The sequence below is a fragment of the Drosophila montana genome, unplaced genomic scaffold (genome assembly GCF_035044405.1).
Source record: "Drosophila montana isolate Dmon_TW-CO22-7 unplaced genomic scaffold, ASM3504440v1 contig_2534_1, whole genome shotgun sequence".
Taxonomy (NCBI): Eukaryota; Metazoa; Arthropoda; class Insecta; order Diptera; family Drosophilidae; genus Drosophila; species Drosophila montana.
This window is the reverse complement of record NW_026997398.1, coordinates 476,920-494,801: the sequence shown is the minus strand read 5'-3', so window position 1 is coordinate 494,801 and position 17,882 is coordinate 476,920. Positions and strand designations below refer to the sequence as shown.

The following is a 17,882-nucleotide window of genomic DNA, read 5'->3' as shown; positions in this document are numbered from 1 at the left end:
AAAAATTGGAGCTACAAATGAATTTGTTTTGAGAAAATTAAATGAATAGATTATGAATAACTTGATCTGCGTGGACTGACGACAAATAAAGCCAATTTTGAAGCCCTTAACTTTCTTAAACTCTGAGAAATGCTCAAAAACGAAGATTTGAATATTGATATCAATTTGGGGTTATGTAGGGAGCTGAGAAATAAAGTAAAACTAGCTTAAAACCAAACGAAGGCTAAGCCGAATAATAAGAATAAGAATAAGAATAGGCAGATGGACATTCCGGATAAGAGCATATAAAATATATATATTTACACAACCTAAAGGCGTCTCCTGTCTGTAATGCATGCTGCTCAAGCAAATGGATATACCCATTATTGCCCACTGGGTAAAGGGTATGTAAAATGGAGTTTATAGGTAAATTAATATTTGCCGTGATAATAGTAAACTGTACACACAGAAATTATAATTTCTATGTAAAAGCAGCAACAACATAAAATCAACGTGAAATAGATTGCAAATAGAACGCTGACAGCGACGCCGACGGCGACAGCAACGGCAATGGCGACGGCGACGTCGACTGTAAAACTGTAAAACTGTAAATGCAATTGCGTGGGCGCATGGCCAAGGACGCTGTCGAGAGGATGAGAATGGCAATGGGCATAAATGGTAGAAATTGTTGCGTGGTTTTGGGGAAGGGGGAGAGTATGTTGCAAGGGCCAGGGTTAGGTATGCTGCGTGCGTCTGACAATTGCGGACATTTTAATTAGTTGTTTTTGTGACGCGCTTTTTTTCGGCTGCATTTGAGTTGCGTTTGCCGAGGACGCGCCTAAAAGCGCGCTGCAAAAACATGAATCGCCGCATTCATACACACACAAACAAATAAAAGCGAGACTTAACACAAACACAGACACACACACACACACACATAGCGGGCAGCCAGCGGCCGGAGATGGGAACAGCGCTAAAGAGAGCGCGTTGAAGCTGGAATTGTATGCAATGCAATTGTTTTTTGTTTGTTTGTTTGTTTTTTTTTTTTTAGTATTTTTTCTTTTGGTGTGAATGCTTACCGCCGTCGACGCTGACGCTGGCGCCTGCTGCACTGCCGCTCAGGCGGCGTCTTCAAATACGAAATTCTGTCTGTGATTTGTTGTTTATATATATGTTTTGTTATTTTTATTTTTGCTGGGCTCTGCACTTTAATTTATGCGGCTAGCATTTTGTTGTTGTTTAATAAAATTGCTGTTAACACATGAAAAAATTGGCAACAAAAAAAAAACTATCAGAAAGAGTAAGAAAAAGTTGACTTACGCTTTTTATTTACACGTAAAAAAAAAAATAACAAAAATGTTCTGTTATTGTTTATTGTTTTTTATTTATGATTTGGACTTGGCAACAACAAGAAGAACAGCAAGAACTATTAGCAGCTCGCACTGTTTGTTTGTTTGTTTGTTATTGTTGTTGCTGCTGCAGGAGGCAGCATAAATGCGCTTGCTTTAAGTTAAGCTGTTGTTGTTGTTGTTGTTGTTGTCACTGCTCTTGTGTTCTATGCCTGTTTTTTGGGCTCGCCTTCACACTTGAAATAGGCAACTTTTTCTTACTTCTCCTGTCTACTTTTGTTTATCGCACTAGGCTGAGTATTGCGCACGCTTAGCATCCGCCTCGCACGAGTGTCGTTGATGAACTGAATTTGCGTTTATTTACACGATGACGTTGCCGTCAGCCGTAGAGAGCTTTGGCTTCAGCTTCAGCCCTATCCGCGCAAAAAGCTCTACAAGTGCGACGACAACAGCAGCTGAACATTTTGTGTGTTATGCTTGCTGCTTGCGACCAACAGTCGTGTCCAGCTAAATAGTGCACGCTCACAAATTCAACATATGGCGGCCTAAACTTAACATATGACATACAATTTTTGTGTATATACATATAATTTATATCAATAAGCTGCGCATGTTTGGCTGTTTGGGCACATGAATTTATATTTGATATAGCATTAAGGCAATATTGTTAGTCTACTTTTATGGGCTGCATTGTGACAAAGCCGCGCGTTAGCTTCCGGGTCTGTGGGCGTGTGTGAGTCTGTGTGTATGCTCGCTCATGTTTTTGTTTGGTTTCTAAAGCTGGCGCTGGCAAAAGCTTGGCTGCATTCAAGGCAGCAAGGCTTTCGCACAGGTGCGAGCGAGATGCTGCACGTGCTTTTTGGCATTAGTGCTGGGTAACGTGAGAAAGCACGTGAGCAACAACAGCGCATAACGGCAAATTACCGCTCTTACAGCTGCTGCCTAAACACGCAAGCTGATTATTTTAACTACTTATTATGCACATTTATACACTGGGCTTATATGCACATACATATGTGTATAATAATATGTTTGGTTGCGTCTATGGTTGTGTACATTTTTGTTGTTTCAGCTCTTGTTGCTGCCGATGCTGTTGACCTTACCTTCATATGGTAATAGGTCCAATAACAGCATCACCCCCGCAACAACCACCCCCAACGCCGCAGCCAGCAGCAGCAACAATACCGTTACAGTCGACTCACAGTCATTGTCGGCCGGATTACACATTTAAGCTTTTGTGCCAATTGGCGTCATTGTTTGAGGTTATGTGTGCGTGCAGCCGAACCGAAGTGCGCGCTCGTGTTTTGTCCTCCTCTCGCTTTGACCCTGACAATGAGCGCCCTGGTGCGGCATTACTTGCTATGTATTCATTTAATTTAATTTGTATCAGCTTAAGCTATTTAACGACCAGCGCAACAAAACGGAAACGGAAAGGAAACACACCCCACACACACACACACATACCCACACATCCCCCTCTTGATGCTCAGGCGGCGGCGGCAGCGGCAGCAACTTCGGCGGCCACGTCGGCGGCGGAAGTCTAGTCATGCGCTTACTGATGGTTGGCAGCGGTGAGACTTGACTTTGTCTAGTCAGCCGCAACCAAGGGCAGGGGCGCCGGCGGCACCACCGGCACCACCGGGCGCAGACACGGGACATTTTGACGCTGTTACGTGGCGCTCGCGCATTGTTTGCTTTGCTTTAAATGTACGCTAATTTGGGTCGTAAGTGGATTAAGTCTTGCTTTGTGAGGGCTTCAGGGACACGTAAGTGCACTTGACTTACATATTTGCAGAAGGCTAAGCTAGATTTAGTGCTAGTTCAAGGTAATAAGTAGAAACCATATAATCAAATTGAGCAAAAGCAAAACATTTGAAACTGTGCGCGTTTACAGCACTGGGCATACGCGCTGCAATCGATAACATGTGTGCTCGTTAATGTCCTTGCAGCATCGTCTGCTTGTGGAATTTTGTTTTGAGCGGCGCTCACACGGAAATGTACATGACTTACATAAAAGTTTGTCTTAAATTCAGATTGAATGGCAGCTTATACTCAACGAAAAACAAAAAAATGTACATTTTAAGTAAAGGCAAGCAGAAAAAACGGTTAAATAGAACTCGTTTTGAGTTGCGCGCGCTTACAGCACTGCGAATGCGCATTGCAATCGATAATCGCGTTTACTTCCTTGCAGCATCAACTGCTTGTGACATGAGTGTACATGACATGCATGAAATCAGCAGGTAAAGTCAAATTAAATGTACGATTACAAACTTAACATAAAACGAACAAGCAAACAACCTGATTTGCTCAAACCTAAACAAACGCAGTAAAAGCAACTCGTTTTGAATTGCGCGCGTCGTTTGACGTTTGACAACACTAACGCACGCAGCACAATCGATATACCATGCACACATGTCAGCTGTTTGAGGTATTTTTTTAGTGTTTTTTTCCTGCTGTCGGCTTGCACAACAATTTGCAGGTGTTGTCTGAAGTAATTTGATAAATTCACTAAATTGTAACCAAAATGAGGCTAACTAATGTGCTGTTCAAGAAAGTAAAGAGCAAGTGAGTGATTGGCCTATATTCAAACCAATAACCAGCTGTACTTAATACACAAAGTCGCCTATTTACAGGCGCATCATGGTTGTGCTCGAGAGCGTGGTCAGCGGCCATCAGTTCAATGCGTTTCGTGAGCGCCTCGCGGATAAACTGGAGGTGATACGCTTCGATCCGTACAGTAAGTGGCAAAATTAGAGCATAATTACGTAAATTGTGCGATTAGTTATTAATCAATTTGTCCCTTACAGTACAAAAGGAGAGTTTGTATCGCGAGCGGAAGAAAATCCGAAGCGCTTAAGGTAAAAATGCGGAACGCGCAGCCCCAGACAGATGTAATTTTTGTTTTGTTTTCTTTTATACACACATATATTAATATATATATATTCATATACATGTCTAAGTCTAATGTGTGTGCTATATTTAAGCCCCTTTTCCTTTCTGTTGATTGACACCTCGGAAAATCATTTATACCATGTGGCTCCTTTCCCTTGTGAACCTGTTTCCCTATGGGAAAAACTGGAAAAGCCGGTAAGAGAAGACGGCTCTGATAAAGTGTATAAGTCGACTTCCAAGTTGAAATAGCCAGAGGGACGTCCTCTGTCTGTTTATATGCAAACTAGTCTCTCGTTCTTCATCAGACTTTTGTATATCCTATAGTTTTATATTGAGAAAATGTTCTGTTTTTCAAGACATCTTCCCAAACGAGCTTCAGAAGAGTAGGGTATTTAATCTTCGGCGTGTCGAAGACAACGGCTGCTTCGAGTTACAATCAAAACTCGGACAATTGTTGTTTAAATGACTAGCAATATTAAGGCGAATCTTTAATGACAATTTTTGGATTATGTAGTATGTGTGTGCGCAGTCCAAAGCCCCAGGAGAAAAGAGCTTGGAAAGCGGACAAATTACAAATGTGCTAAAATACTAGATGCTAATAAGAATCGATATATAAAAGCTAATGGATAAATGAGCGGGCTATTTGAAGGGCTTCTCGGTCATGAGGAGACCGCGCTCCCAGAGTGCGGTGGCCACCTCGATGCGACGCTCGGCGCTGCGCAGCGGCAATTTGGCCACCTTCAGATACTTGGGATAGGCGCTCATCAGGGCCTCAACGGCGGCAGCCTCTGTCGGCTGAATCTCCATAAAGTTGGCCTCATATTTGCAAAACTCGAGAGCATTGTCCACATAGTAGTAGACACGCAGGCTGCTGCCCTCGGCGACCAGGCGCAAGATGTTGGCGCGCAGCAAACGGACGCTGGTCCGCTCGGTCAGCTCATAGTCGCACAGGCACTGACCATGGGAGTTCGCTTGGCTGCGTGAGCCGAATACGGTGCGCTCGTGCTCCTCGGGCAGCACAACGGGGGGCAGGGCCTCGTGCTGGAAGCGCTTCGCCAGCTGATCAACGGCAGCATCGATTTGGGCATCGCTGGGCATCAAATATTGTTGGACCAGACGCCTGGTGGTGCCCAGCAGCTTGTCGCGCAGCTCGCTCTTCTGGTCGCCCTTGGCCAGGCCCAGATGCTGCCAAGTGTGCAGCGGCAGGCCGCGCCGCAAGCTCAAATGATGTTTGATGGCGCGCTGCAGCACGGCAGGCATCAGCTCCTCCAGGAGATTGGCGTACGCCTGCTGCTGATAGACGCTGAGCGTGATGTGCAGCGAGTGCTGTTGCTGGTCACAGACCGCCTGGTGGACAGTGCCGCGCGGAAAATAGAGTATATCGCCCGGTTCCAGCACGGCATCGAAGAGCGGTTCGCCCAGCTCTTGCTGGCTATAATTGCCAGAGGAGGTGCGTGCCAGGACATCGGATGGATGCAGCGGGGAATATAAACGCCAGCGTTTACGTCCCTCCACCTGCAGCACAAACGCCTCAATGTCGTCGTAATGCGGCGCAAATCCCTGGCTATTCGGCGGCGTCAAATACACATTGGCTCCAACCAGACAATGGAAGAACTCCTGCATCATGGCGCACAGCTGACGCACTTTAATCAAATATGTGCTCGGATTAAGGATGCGAATGCTGCAGCCGTCGCCATAGAAGCCCCATACGGTCGGCGGCATGGCGCGTCCGTCCGGATTATGGGTCTGACGCACCCCATTCTTATAGGTGGTCACATCGATGTTGGTGGTGAACTCCAGATGGTTGCGTATCAGCATTTCATCAATCAGCTTAAACGAGATGAGCTGTGAGAAATAGTTTGGCTGCTTGCGTTTCACCTGGCACGCATTGCGCTCCCAGTATTGGCTGAAAAAATCATCGGATGTCATCGGATTTATCAGCCAGTGCAGCATACGTTTGCCCTCCTCAATACTGTCCTGCAGATGCACCTCCGGCTGTGGCTCTCCCGTTGCCGCAGGCAGCGGCACCTGACTCTCGCTGCGTCTACCTTTTGGCCGCTGTTGCTCCTGTGGTTCATCGCGTTTTTGTTGTGCCGCCCTTTCGTTTTTGGGCGGCAGCGCAGACGACTTGGCCGCCATTTTGTTTGGCGCCATTTTACTTGCTGCCTGCGCTGCCCTGCTGGGCAGCGGGCACGACTTGGGGCCCGGCTTGGCCGCCTCCTTGCTGGGCAGCGGGCACGACTTGGCATTTGTCGCTGTACGCTGCAGCGGACAGAAGGGCGCCACATTTTCGCGCTGCGCAGCGGCGCTTGCGCGTTTCTCTTGTTTCTCCAGTTGCTTTTGTTTCAGTTTTTGCTGCAGCTGAAGCTTCTGCAGCTTGGCAGCTGGCGGTTTGGTATTGTTGTTGTTGTTGTTGTTGCTATCGGTGAAATCGCTAGCATCGGCATTGCTGGACAAATGCTCGCTGCGTTTGGGTGCCTTGCGTCTGCTGTCAACGGGCATAACTGAAGTCTCGGGAGAGCTGGCGCTGCTGAAGCTGCTGTCGTTGTTGCTGTTGCTGCTGTCGTTGTTGCTGCTGCGGCTGCAGTCGTTGTTGCTATTGCTGCTTTCGTTGTTGCTGTTGCTGCTGCGGCTGCAGTCGTTGTTGCTGCTGCTGTTGGCGTGGCTATTCAGCGTGTATTCCTCGCTAAACTGATCGCCGCTTTCGCTCTCCCAGGCACTGCTGCCCTCGCTGCCGCAGTCACCGTCGCTGTCGCTGTCGCCGTCACCGCACTCATTGTCGCTGTCGTCGTCGCTGCTTTTATTATAGTCCTCGCTGCAGCTTTCGCTCTCACTCGCACTACCGCTCTCGCTCATATCGTCGTCCTTGTCGCTGCTGTCGTATTCTTCGTAGCTGCCGCCGCTGCTGTCATCATCAGAGCCAAAATTTTGCTCGCCGCGCTCATTTAAATAGTCGGCCATCTTTCTGGCCATATTAACTGTATCATCCAGAGACTCACTTTGCTCTGTATCGGACCCATCGGATCTCCTGCCTTTGTTCCTCTTGGACGGCATGCTCTTGTTATTGCTGTTGTTGGTGATGCTGCCGCTGGTGCTGTCAATGCGTGTGGCGCCGGCGCTGGCGTTGTCGGGTGTGCCCAGTTTCTTAGCTTTCGGCTTCTTTTGCACGCCATTTTCCCTTTTGACTGCAGCACCGTTATTTTGCCCATTTGCTTTGTGCTGCTTTTGCGCACGGTTTACTGTGTTCTTTGTCAAACGCCTTGCTAGTGTCTTGGGCGTTTGCTTTCCTGTCTTCTTTGGCAAACGTTTTCCTTGCCTCTTTGGTGCTTTCTTTTTTGGCAGCGATTTGCCGTAGGCGGCATACGCTGATACCTCGTCCGCCATGCTTTAAAGGAAAATTGTTCAGAAAAGTTTTTTAAAAATGTTTTTAAAATTTCTTAAACAGACACAAATTGCTTGAATTTATGAAGAGTACTGGGCAGAATCTAGTTGAGCGCCTTGGCACGTGCTTGTTTGGCCGGTCGAATTAAATAGTCAACAAATCGATAATTTATTTCAAATCTATCGATGGAGTTTAAAAATATAAACAAAACACGACACAGTTCTAGTTGTACAACAGAATTGGTTAAATATTTCTATGAACATTCGTTTCTTATGCAATTTTGTCACTTAAATGCATATAATGATTGTAATTTTACATAGAGATCATTTCAATGTTTCACAAATTAGAATTTCCAATTTTCAACATTGTCTAAATATTAGAATCGGCATACTTCATGCATTTTACGATAAGCAAAAAAGCTATATATTATTGTTGTTATTGTTAATTACAGATTAGATTGCAAAAATTCCAATAATTTTCTTAGTCTTTAATTGTTGAGGTTATTTCATGCAGGTTATTAAATTTGGGAAGCAGACTGAAATAGAGTTAGATAGCTAAGTTCTTGCATCCAGTATCGATACGTTTCAAATATGCCAAGTTCTCAAAAAGTAAAGTTCTTAAAATCTGAACAGCTCAAAGGTATATATGTTCTAGTGTAGAATCTGCGACACACTGTTGCGCCGTCCAGCGATTGTAACGTGTGAGGGCTGCCAAATATGTTATCGATAACTCTTACCGTTGCATATCGTACGCATTGGCATTATCGATATGCACATGCCGGCTTTTTGTTTTGTTTACTTGTGAAATTGCTGCGCCATGTCGGATTCAGAGGCAGAAGCAACGGTTGGAAAGGAAGCAGAAGTGGAGGCAGATGTGGAGCCCGATGTGGAGCCCGATGTAGCGGCGGCTGCGGATGCTGAAACAGATGCGATGCCACCCTCTGCGCCCGCAACAACTGCATTGCCCGAGTCCTGTGACAATTTGGCGGATGAGGATTTGGCCAATCTGGTGACAGCCGAGGAATATCTGATGCGCAAAGATGTGCAGCTGCTGGAGTATGAAAAGCAAATGTTTCTGGATCTGGTGCATGCCGATGGGCTGCTGGTGTCTGCCAAGTAAGCGGACGACGAACAAATTGGGCACAAACCTAAAACCCCAAAATCAAACATTCCAGAGGTCTCAGCTACGATCGCGTGCTATTAAACATACTGAAGGTCTATAGCGATGCGGGCAATCTGTTGCTGGTCATCAACTGCGCCGACTGGGAGGAGCAGTTCTATAAGTCTAAGCTGGATGCCAAATATGTGCACGAGGTGGCCAACACAGCCACAGAGCGGTAGATAGCGCAGTGCCTTCCCAGAGCAGGCGGTTTCAATCCTTAAACGCTTCCTTTGCCATTGCAGTGAACGCGTCTATCTGGAGGGCGGTCTACAGTTTATCTCCACGCGCATTCTTGTCGTCGATCTGCTCAAGCAGCGCATACCCATCGAGCTAATAACGGGCATCATTGTGCTGCGCGCGCACACCATCATTGAGAGCTGCCAGGAAGCGTTCGCATTGCGTTTATATCGCCAGCGGAACAAGACGGGCTTCATCAAGGCCTTCTCGTGCAGCCCGGAGGCGTTCACCATTGGCTATGCGCACATTGAGCGCACCATGCGCAATCTGTTTGTGAAACAATTGTATATTTGGCCCAGATTTCATGCCACCGTCCGTGCTGCACTGCATCCGTGGCAGGCGCAAACCATTGAGCTGCATGTGCCCCTCAGCACACGCATGTGCTCCATACAGACGCACATTTTGGATATTATGAATTTTCTGGTGCGCGAAATCAAACGCATCAATCGCACCGTCGACATGGAGGCGGTCACCGTGGAGAATTGTGTGACCAAAAAGTTTCACAAGATACTCCAGGCGCAGCTGGACTGCATTTGGCATCAGCTCAACTCGCAAACGAAACTCATTGTGGCCGATCTCAAGATTTTGCGCAGTCTTATGATGTGGGTATAGTCTATTATAGTATTCATTTGTTCAGGCAGAGACTTTGTGATTTAATCATCAATCAATCAATCAGTCAGTAAGTCAGTCAGTGAAACTCGTCTCAGATGATCTTTTCAAAAAAGAACTTTGGAAATAGTTTCATAAAACTGTTTTCCGCCCGTCTTAGATAACTACTTCTACGGTTTTGTCTGTGATCGTCAGTCAATCAATCAATCATTCAGTTTATACTCCAGCTGGTATTAACCGGGTCAAGTTGTCAACTTTTGATTTTTAACTTCACCGAATTATGTTTTACATAGATATTTCAAATTGAGCCTAAAGTCGCTGATCAGTCACTCAGTCAATCAATCAATCAATCTGTCTAGCTGTCTAACATATATTTCTACTACCTAGATCCACCATGTACCATGATTCAGTTAGCTCCTATGCTTTGATTAAACGCTATCGCGGCACGGAGTACGCCATCAGCAATTCCGGCTGGACGCTACTGGATGCAGCCGAACAGATCTTTATGCTCTCCAAGCAGCGTGTTTACAATGCACAAAATGGTGAGTGGATCGCCGCGAGAAGGAGGAGGAGGGATAACAAATTTCATAAATTTACAATTTATATTTATGTGTGCAGAATTTGAACCGGAGGCATGTCCCAAATGGCAGGCGCTAAGCGAGCTGCTCACCCATGATATACCCGGCGATATGCAAGGTCGTCGTGGCGCCGATCGCTTGGAGCCGCCCAAGGTGTTGATACTGTGCCAAGATGCGCGCACCTGCTATCAGTTGAAACAGTATTTGACGCAGGGCAGTGCACGCTTCCTGCTGCAGCAGGCCATGCGACATGAGGTGCTCGTCGGCAAGCTAAGCGATAAGTTTGGCCAGGAGAGTCAAACAACGGCCATGGCAGAGGCAGCAGCCAACACAGATGCCAAGCCGAAGCCGAAGCCGGCGACAACTGTGGCTGCTGCTCAGCCAGCGGCAGCGGAAACATCTGTGGATGAACTTGCCCAGCTGCTGAACGAAGCGGAGGATGCAGAGGCCCAACTGCAGCAACAGATGTTCGAGGAGAGCTACATGCTCACCATGACGCAGCCAATGCAGGCCAGCGATGCCGATCCGAATGCCTCCATCTTTGAGATCATACCTGAACTGGAGCAGTTCGATGTGTCCGCCGCGCTGGCCGCCAAAATACAGCCCTGCATATGCCTGCAAACGTTCAAGACAGAACGCGAGGGCGCCATGGCCGTGGAGCACATGCTCGACCAGCTTCAGCCCCACTATGTCATCATGTACAACACGAATGTGACCGCCATACGCCAGCTGGAGGTGTTTGAGGCGCGTCGCCGTCGCCCGCCCGCCGAACGCATGAAAATCTATTTTCTAATACACGCGCGCACCGTCGAGGAGCAATCCTATCTGACGAGTCTGCGGCGTGAGAAGTCCGCCTTTGAGCTCATCATCGATACGAAGAGCGTGAGTGAAGCCCAAAAGGCCTTTTTGTATTATTCTCAATCGTAAGCTAGAAAATAACCTATGCCCAGCTCCGAATTGCCTTAGGATATATTTCTAGTAATATATGAAGATATATGTGTATGTAGTTACCATCTATTAGTAGGAGACAGAGAGACTGTTTTCTATGTACATTTTGAAATATAGAGTAGAGGTCGGGGAAGGGGAAGACAATGAGCGCGAGGGAGACAGAGAGAGAGAGAGTATGTGAGATAAAGCTTCTTAGAACGTCAACAAACACCTATATTTGTAATCGGAGCATAAAAACCTGAAAGATTTTGAGTACATGCACACATACATACATAGGAACATACATATGTTCATACCACCGTACATACATATGCATTCATACATACATGTACATACATACTGAAACCAGCAAGCCTTACTTGAATTCATGAGAATCGAATAGGAGGGCGACCACTGAAAAGACGTTTTTTTTTTTAATTTGCAGCGCAGCAGAAAACAAAGTTTGTCGTCGTTTGGGGCAAAAAAATTTTAACATGCGTGCATGTATGCATGCATACATACATACATACATACTACATGCACACACATACATGCATTTACATACACAAGCTAAATAGTGAACTTCTCTGATTTGATTAAGAAAATCAAAAATTTGTTCAAAGTCAGAAATACGAGAAGAATTGGCAACCAATCCGTCTCAAGGCAGCAGCATATACTTACGAGTGTTTCGATTCGATCAACAGCTTTGTGTCCAGGGTATCTGCTAGTCAATCATGCGTTTAGTTATGCGAGTTATTGTGGAACTTCTCACAGCACCATTCAAATGGCATTCACATTCACAGAAAATGGTCATACCCGAGTACCAGGATGGCAAGACGGATGAAGCATTCGTGCTCTACAAATGCTACGACGATGAGGAGTCTGCAAATGCCAAAACACGTCAGGGCGCCGCAATGGGCGTGGCATTGAGCAGCGCCCGCGTAACACCGAAAGTGATTGTGGACATGCGTGAATTTCGGTCGGATTTGCCGTGCCTAATCCATCGGCGCGGCTTGGAGGTGCTGCCCGTGACAATTACCATTGGGGATTACATTCTGACGCCGGATGTGTGCGTGGAACGCAAATCGATATCGGATCTAATTGGATCCCTGAACTCGGGCCGCCTCTACAATCAGTGTGTGCAAATGCAGCGCTACTATGCGAAGCCCATACTGCTTATTGAGTTCGATCAGAATCGTCCGTTCCACTTGCAGGGCAAGTTTATGCTCTCCCAGCAGACGACGGCGACAAATGCGGACATTATGCAGAAGCTGCAGCTGCTCACACTCCATTTTCCCAAGTTGCGTCTGATCTGGTCGCCCAGTCCGTATGCCACGGCCCAGCTGTTCGAGGAGCTCAAACTGGGCAAACCGGAGCCGGACGCCCAGGTGGCTGCCGCCTTGGGCAGCGATGAGTCTGGCGGCGCCGCATCAGCCGGCGATCAGTTGCAGTATAATAGTGCCATATATGATTTCCTGTTGCGTCTGCCAGGCATCCATACGCGCAATGTGCACGGTGTGCTCCGCAAGGGCGGCAGCCTGCGTCAGCTGCTGCAGCGCAGCCAAACGGAGCTGGCCGAGCTACTGCAGTCACAGGAGTGCGGCAAACTGCTCTGGGATATATTGCATGTGGCGCATTTGCCAGAAAAGGATGAGGTTGCCGGCTCCTCGGCGCTGCTGACGGCTAGCAAACAATTTGGTAGCGGTGCACACAATCGTTTCCGCAAGGCTGCCGGTGAGGCCAGACGCGGCAGGCGCTGAGCCAGAGCAGAGCAGAAAGAGGACACGGAGGAACAGCAGTAGAACAAGCAGGCGGAGAAGCAACTTCTTCCTGCAAGAGAAGGAAACGCCCGACCGAGGAGCAGGAGGCTGATATTTATATTAAAAAAAAAAAATAAGAAGAGACTTCCTGCCAGTTACTTTGATGACAATACGCGCGCTTGGGGAGCAGTCAGCGGACACTGGACAAACGGGCGCTGCAGCTGAATGCGCTGTTGACCACCGGCGTGGACAGCCAACCACCTGGGAGATGTTGAGCTCGGCACCGACAGCAAAATCAATTCCAATACATTTTTAATGCCGCATCGCAGCTAACCGCCGCGCTGTGCCTGCTCCCAACTCCAGCTGCGGCCATCCGCCAGGCAGGCAGCCAGCCACCCGATTCCCCAGACGCCGCCTTTTTCAGCTGCTTTCCATTTGCATGTGCATTAAACACCAGAGTTATTGTCACAGATTTTCAGCTAAATGCCCTGTAATTTTTGTTCATTTCTCATATTTAGCTGTATTCAACCATAAACTATTGCTATTGCCCATTAATATTATAAACTCTTATTAGATATATATATATATGCATATGTATTAGTGTAAAAAGTGTTTTTCAAAACCGGATAGCTTGCCTGTGGAAATTGCATATATATATTTTAAGGTGCATACCCGTTTGTCGGTGTTTCCCTTTAATTTGTTCATTTATTCGTATTTATTTAAACCTTAAATCATTTTATTATCATTTGTTTCACATGTTCCTTATGCTTGATTATTTATTTATTATCGAAATCCTTATTTATCCATAAAAATTTTTTAATATTAATCCAATTGTATCCTTAATCAAATCAACGCTGAAATGAAAAAAGCGAATTTCTCTTGAATACCCTGTAACAATTAAAAATCGTCAAAAAATCATCGTTATCAAGTATGTTAGTCTTACGCAACAAAATGCATTGGAGAGCCTGTTAACTATCCGTTTAGCTGGGACACTATCGACTCATAGATACCCTGCACTCAGTCCGTATTGTCGTTCACACATTCGTTCTTACTGCTTTGCTTAGTTTTCGACCTCAGCTTTCCATAACTTTGCCAAAGTGTAAGCGATTTGATGAATGGGGGCATATTTGAAATGGTTTGTTCTATAGGTTGATTATACATCAATATTTTATTGAATTCAATTGTGATTAAAAACTAGGGTAACATACCTTGTCCCGCCTGATAAGATTTTTTTTAGGCTATTTAGGATCTTGCTACAGGGTATCAATTGGTCGCGCGTGCTGCTTCAGTTTAGCCCAGTTTATCGCGGGGACCACAAAGTGCGCTCAGTTAACAACCGAAAAGTCGATTGCACATTTTGGAGTGCGGCGGATTCAAGTGATGAATGCGATTACGAATAGGAAAGCGAATGGCAATGCCAAATCCGAATGTGAATGTGAATACCAATTGAGAGCAGCCGCAAAGGCTGCAAATTATGCTGTCAATTTTGAATTTGATACACTCGACAAACGGGCATCGCGATGCGAGCATAACGATTGCCCTTTCCTCAGCTCGATCAGCGAGTGTATTTAGTTCAATGTAAATTGTGAATGTTTTTATAATCCCGGATCAGATATTCACCTATTCATATTTTGAACAATTTAGAGTTTTGAAAATGAACATCAAATCGGAAATTCAAGTTTCGTTCATAAATCTTTTGACCCTTCTTTTTCACACAGTGAGGTGGAACTCGCAATAAGGGTGAAAAACATGTCAAATTAATTTTGTTTGTTAATATCTTTGAATATATGTTGAAAACGATTGGGATGAATAAGCAAAGAAATTGTATGTAACCGTTTTCGCTCATTTTTCACGCTTGCGGGAAATTTAAGTTTCCCCCATGAATCTTTTGACTCCCCTCATTTCACTCAGTGGAATTTATTTTGTGAAACGTATAAAAAAAGTGTCTAATGTTTTTTTTTTTTATGAATATCTTTGAATATAAGTTTAAGGTGGATGGAATGGATAAGCGAAAGAATTGCATACAACTGTTTTCCGCTAATTTTCCACGCTTGCGGGTGGTTTTGAACACAGGAGAATTAATTGAATATATCTCTATTTATAATATCTGTATTAGCTTTGTATTGCCAAAATTTAATTACCCTTTCAGACCTAAAGCAGACTCTATATTATACTTTGGTTCGATATTGATAAAAGACTTTCGTAGGTTTAGGATTATGAAGCTCGTAATTGGAATAGATTTCTTCATCAACAAAATAATTAGGTTTTTCTTAAGGTAACTATACAAAAGTATTGCTTACCAAACTAGCTTTCAAGTTCAGACTCTAGTTTGTGTAAAAAAAGGTCGCTGGTTCAACTCGCGGCATCCTAAATTTAGGTGCGGTTCGCGAAACTGTTTTTTCACATACCCGAACCCAAAATACACATTTAGAGTGTAATTTTTCGCTGCATGTACGACTGCTGCTCCTGAAGAAAGTGTATCAAATGGGTCGTTTATTCCTGTGTGTGTGTTGGAAAATATTCAACGTAAATGTTGTTGTTGTTGTTGTTGCTATTGGCGGATGCCAATGGACTTGTAGCCGTGGGCCCAATGTCAAAGCATTTTTGCCAATTGGCTGCGCTTTGCCGACCACGGCAAAACAACCACCCCCCCTAATTGGGCGTCCACCCCGCATAAACCGTGGCGATGGTCGAAACAAACAACTGGCCGGAAGTGAAACGCAATTAAAACAACATTTTGCAGTGGGAACGCTTTGAACTGATTTCTTGGCTTGTTTTTCGTGCATTTGGGATGCGTTTTGCGAATGCGCATGTTAATGGCCACATCTGAATCGGGTCTGACCGACCGCCCGACTGCCCGCCCCTCGACGCCCCATTCGTTTTGCAACTTGGTTAGTCAGTGGGTCCTTTTGTTTGAAAGCCATTGCAAACCGTTTGCCACGGGCACAATGCGCTTCATTTTCGGGCGCTTGGCCACAACAAACGTCAATTGAGAACAACTGCAAAACAGTTTCACTATTCGGCTGAACCCCCCTCCTCCGACCTCCCACCTCCTCCCACCTCTCGATACTGCTTCCGCCAGCCCCATCAGCAGTCCCATCAACATGGCCCAAGGGCAAACAGAATGCGGAATGAGGTCTTTGATTTGGACATTTTGTTTCGAGTCCTTTGGGCGCAAATGCAAAATGCAATCGCCGATTTGCCTTGCTCACTCATATACCCTAACTCCTATGAGGAAAGGGTATGTGACGGGTGGGAGGAACCCATAAAGTATATAACATATATTCCTGAGGCGAGTCGATAGAAAAGTGACTTCGATCTCGAATGTAGCTGCTTCTTCTGCCAGCGGAGATCACTTTTGATTCAAATCATCGTTAAGTAGCCGCGTTCTCATGAAATCAATGTAGGCTATAATGTTTGTTTGAGGGTATTTCAGGGTATCTGCTAGTCGGACACTGCCGACTTGTTGCTTTTAAATTGAACTGCCTTACGCTGTTCTTTGCTTGAGCCTTAAATAGCTAGATCCTTGAGCATTCGGAGGAATTTAATTTAAGGAATTTACGAAATTAAATTCAATAAACAAACGCATTTCATTGACAAACAAATTAAGTTGCGGCAACCACAAAAGATAAGCAGCTCCACTGTAATTATAAGCAAATGTGAATAGAATAATATTAAATTCGAAGCGGAGACAGAGAAAGAGCGAGAGAGACAGAGAGATAGAGAGAGCGAGAGAAAGTAAGAGAGAGAGTGAGTGCGAGAAATTACAATTAATTTGCATCAAATCGCATCAGAATATTTTCAATGCATTTTGACTCAAGATTTTAATTGACACAAAATGCGGCAAAGACATTTTGGCCGAAATGGGGATGAGGGGCCTTTGGCAAATTGAAGCCGAGCAGCCGTTGATTATCACTTAAATTAGTGCATGGCATGCAATTATTTTATTGCACATCCTCTGAGCCCATGGAATTCCATTAGTCAAAGTCAAAGCCGAGCGCCCATTTGTCAGGCAGGCAGTCGAGGTGCGGGGAGTCAAGTGTGTGTGTGTGTGTGTGGGGGAGGGGGGGGGAGTGCTCGAAAAGATGTCTGCCAATCGATTTTTGGAGCTCAAATTCATTAGAGAAACGCAAATTGTTGAACGATTTGACATATTTCATGGGCAACATAACATTCCCAAAGCGAGGGCCGCTCCAAAAGTCATCCAAATATCAACTAATTGGAGCTTGGATGCGTTCTGTTGATTCTCTCTCAGATATATGCCGGAAATGTGTAAAGAAGTAATAAAGTTCCATCGGTTTTTTTACCCCGAAAATGGTTAATAGGGTATGGTAGTAGCAGAAGGAAGCACCTCAAAGCCCATAAAGAATCTATATATTTTCGATCAACATCATAGCCGAGTCGATCTAGCCATGTTCGTCTGTCTGTCATTCTGTCTGTCAGTTAGTCTGACAGTCAGTCAGTCAGTCTGTCACTCTGTCTGTCCGTCTGTTTGTCAGTCTGTCCGTTTGTATGAATGCTTACCCAAAACCTATAGCAGCCAGAGACTTGATATTTTGAACCAAGTGCCCTTCTAGTGCCCAAACGGTACGAGTTTTCTTTGCCAATCATCGAGAACTTGGCCCGTTTTCAAGCAATCGATATTGTTATCGCAATACATAAATCTCAATTATCGGCAACTTAATTCGGCGAAGGCAACTAACTTTTTTTTTTTTAATTAGTTTTTATCAATACTAGTATATCCCGCTAACCCATTTAATAACTAAAACAAGCTTTAGGTCGTAGGTCAATGAGCGCGTAACGCGTGCTGCATTAGATGTTGCTAGATATAGGTTTAGGGTATCCCCTAGTCGGGCACTGTCCACTAGAGCATTTTTGTTTTTCTATTTTCGCATTAACGAGAGCCGTTTGATGTTAACTTAAGTGCAACTTCAATTGGTTACGAAACCAAAAAGTTAGTTGTCAATTGCGCGTTTATTTTGTATGCCAAGTAGGGTCTTAGGCGTTG

The 17,882-nt window shown here is 45.3% G+C and overlaps 4 protein-coding genes across 5 annotated transcripts in view; 2 read left to right on the top strand and 2 right to left on the bottom strand.

Moving 5' to 3' along the window:
- Positions 1-1,689, bottom strand: part of norpA (no receptor potential A) — a 69,225-nt gene extending 67,536 nt beyond the window's left edge. For both annotated transcript variants that reach the window (XM_064682905.1, XM_064682906.1), the window contains exons 1-2: positions 1,590-1,689; positions 1,059-1,230 (exon numbers count right to left, since the gene is read on the bottom strand). The gene's annotated coding sequence lies outside the window, so the exon portion shown is untranslated. The remainder of the gene's footprint in view (positions 1-1,058; positions 1,231-1,589) is intronic.
- Positions 1,690-3,749: 2,060 nt separating this feature from the next.
- mRpL33 (mitochondrial ribosomal protein L33) lies at positions 3,750-4,278 on the top strand. The gene is made up of 3 exons (XM_064682837.1): positions 3,750-3,893; positions 3,962-4,065; positions 4,136-4,278. The coding sequence occupies exons 1-3, from the start codon at positions 3,853-3,855 to the stop codon at positions 4,183-4,185; spliced, it is 195 nt and encodes a 64-aa protein (XP_064538907.1). The 5' UTR covers positions 3,750-3,852; the 3' UTR covers positions 4,186-4,278.
- A 393-nt stretch (positions 4,279-4,671) lies between these two features.
- On the bottom strand, positions 4,672-7,712 carry NO66 (Bifunctional lysine-specific demethylase and histidyl-hydroxylase NO66). Its single transcript, XM_064682836.1, has one exon. It carries the CDS (start codon positions 7,602-7,604, stop codon positions 4,860-4,862), a length of 2,745 nt encoding a protein of 914 aa, XP_064538906.1. The 5' UTR covers positions 7,605-7,712; the 3' UTR covers positions 4,672-4,859.
- Positions 7,713-8,356: 644 nt separating this feature from the next.
- Positions 8,357-13,046, top strand: mei-9 (DNA repair endonuclease XPF mei-9). The gene is made up of 6 exons (XM_064682835.1): positions 8,357-8,717; positions 8,777-8,938; positions 9,006-9,602; positions 9,997-10,151; positions 10,228-11,069; positions 11,918-13,046. The coding sequence occupies exons 1-6, from the start codon at positions 8,419-8,421 to the stop codon at positions 12,872-12,874; spliced, it is 3,012 nt and encodes a 1,003-aa protein (XP_064538905.1). The 5' UTR covers positions 8,357-8,418; the 3' UTR covers positions 12,875-13,046.
- Positions 13,047-17,882: the final 4,836 nt, after the last annotated feature.

Excerpts from the sequence above, each read along its gene's own strand:
- NO66 (XM_064682836.1), bottom strand. The coding sequence starts at position 7,604 with ATGGCGGACGAGGTATCAGCGTATGCCGCCTACGGCAAATCGCTGCCA.
- mRpL33 (XM_064682837.1), top strand. The coding sequence starts at position 3,853 with ATGAGGCTAACTAATGTGCTGTTCAAGAAAGTAAAGAGCAA. Across the intron at positions 3,894-3,961 it reads TTCAAGAAAGTAAAGAGCAA|GCGCATCATGGTTGTGCTCG; the intron begins GTGAGTGATTGG and ends GCCTATTTACAG. Across the intron at positions 4,066-4,135 it reads GATACGCTTCGATCCGTACA|TACAAAAGGAGAGTTTGTAT; the intron begins GTAAGTGGCAAA and ends TGTCCCTTACAG.
- mei-9 (XM_064682835.1), top strand. The coding sequence starts at position 8,419 with ATGTCGGATTCAGAGGCAGAAGCAACGGTTGGAAAGGAAGCAGAAGTG. Across the intron at positions 8,718-8,776 it reads GGGCTGCTGGTGTCTGCCAA|AGGTCTCAGCTACGATCGCG; the intron begins GTAAGCGGACGA and ends CAAACATTCCAG. Across the intron at positions 11,070-11,917 it reads TCATCATCGATACGAAGAGC|AAAATGGTCATACCCGAGTA; the intron begins GTGAGTGAAGCC and ends TCACATTCACAG.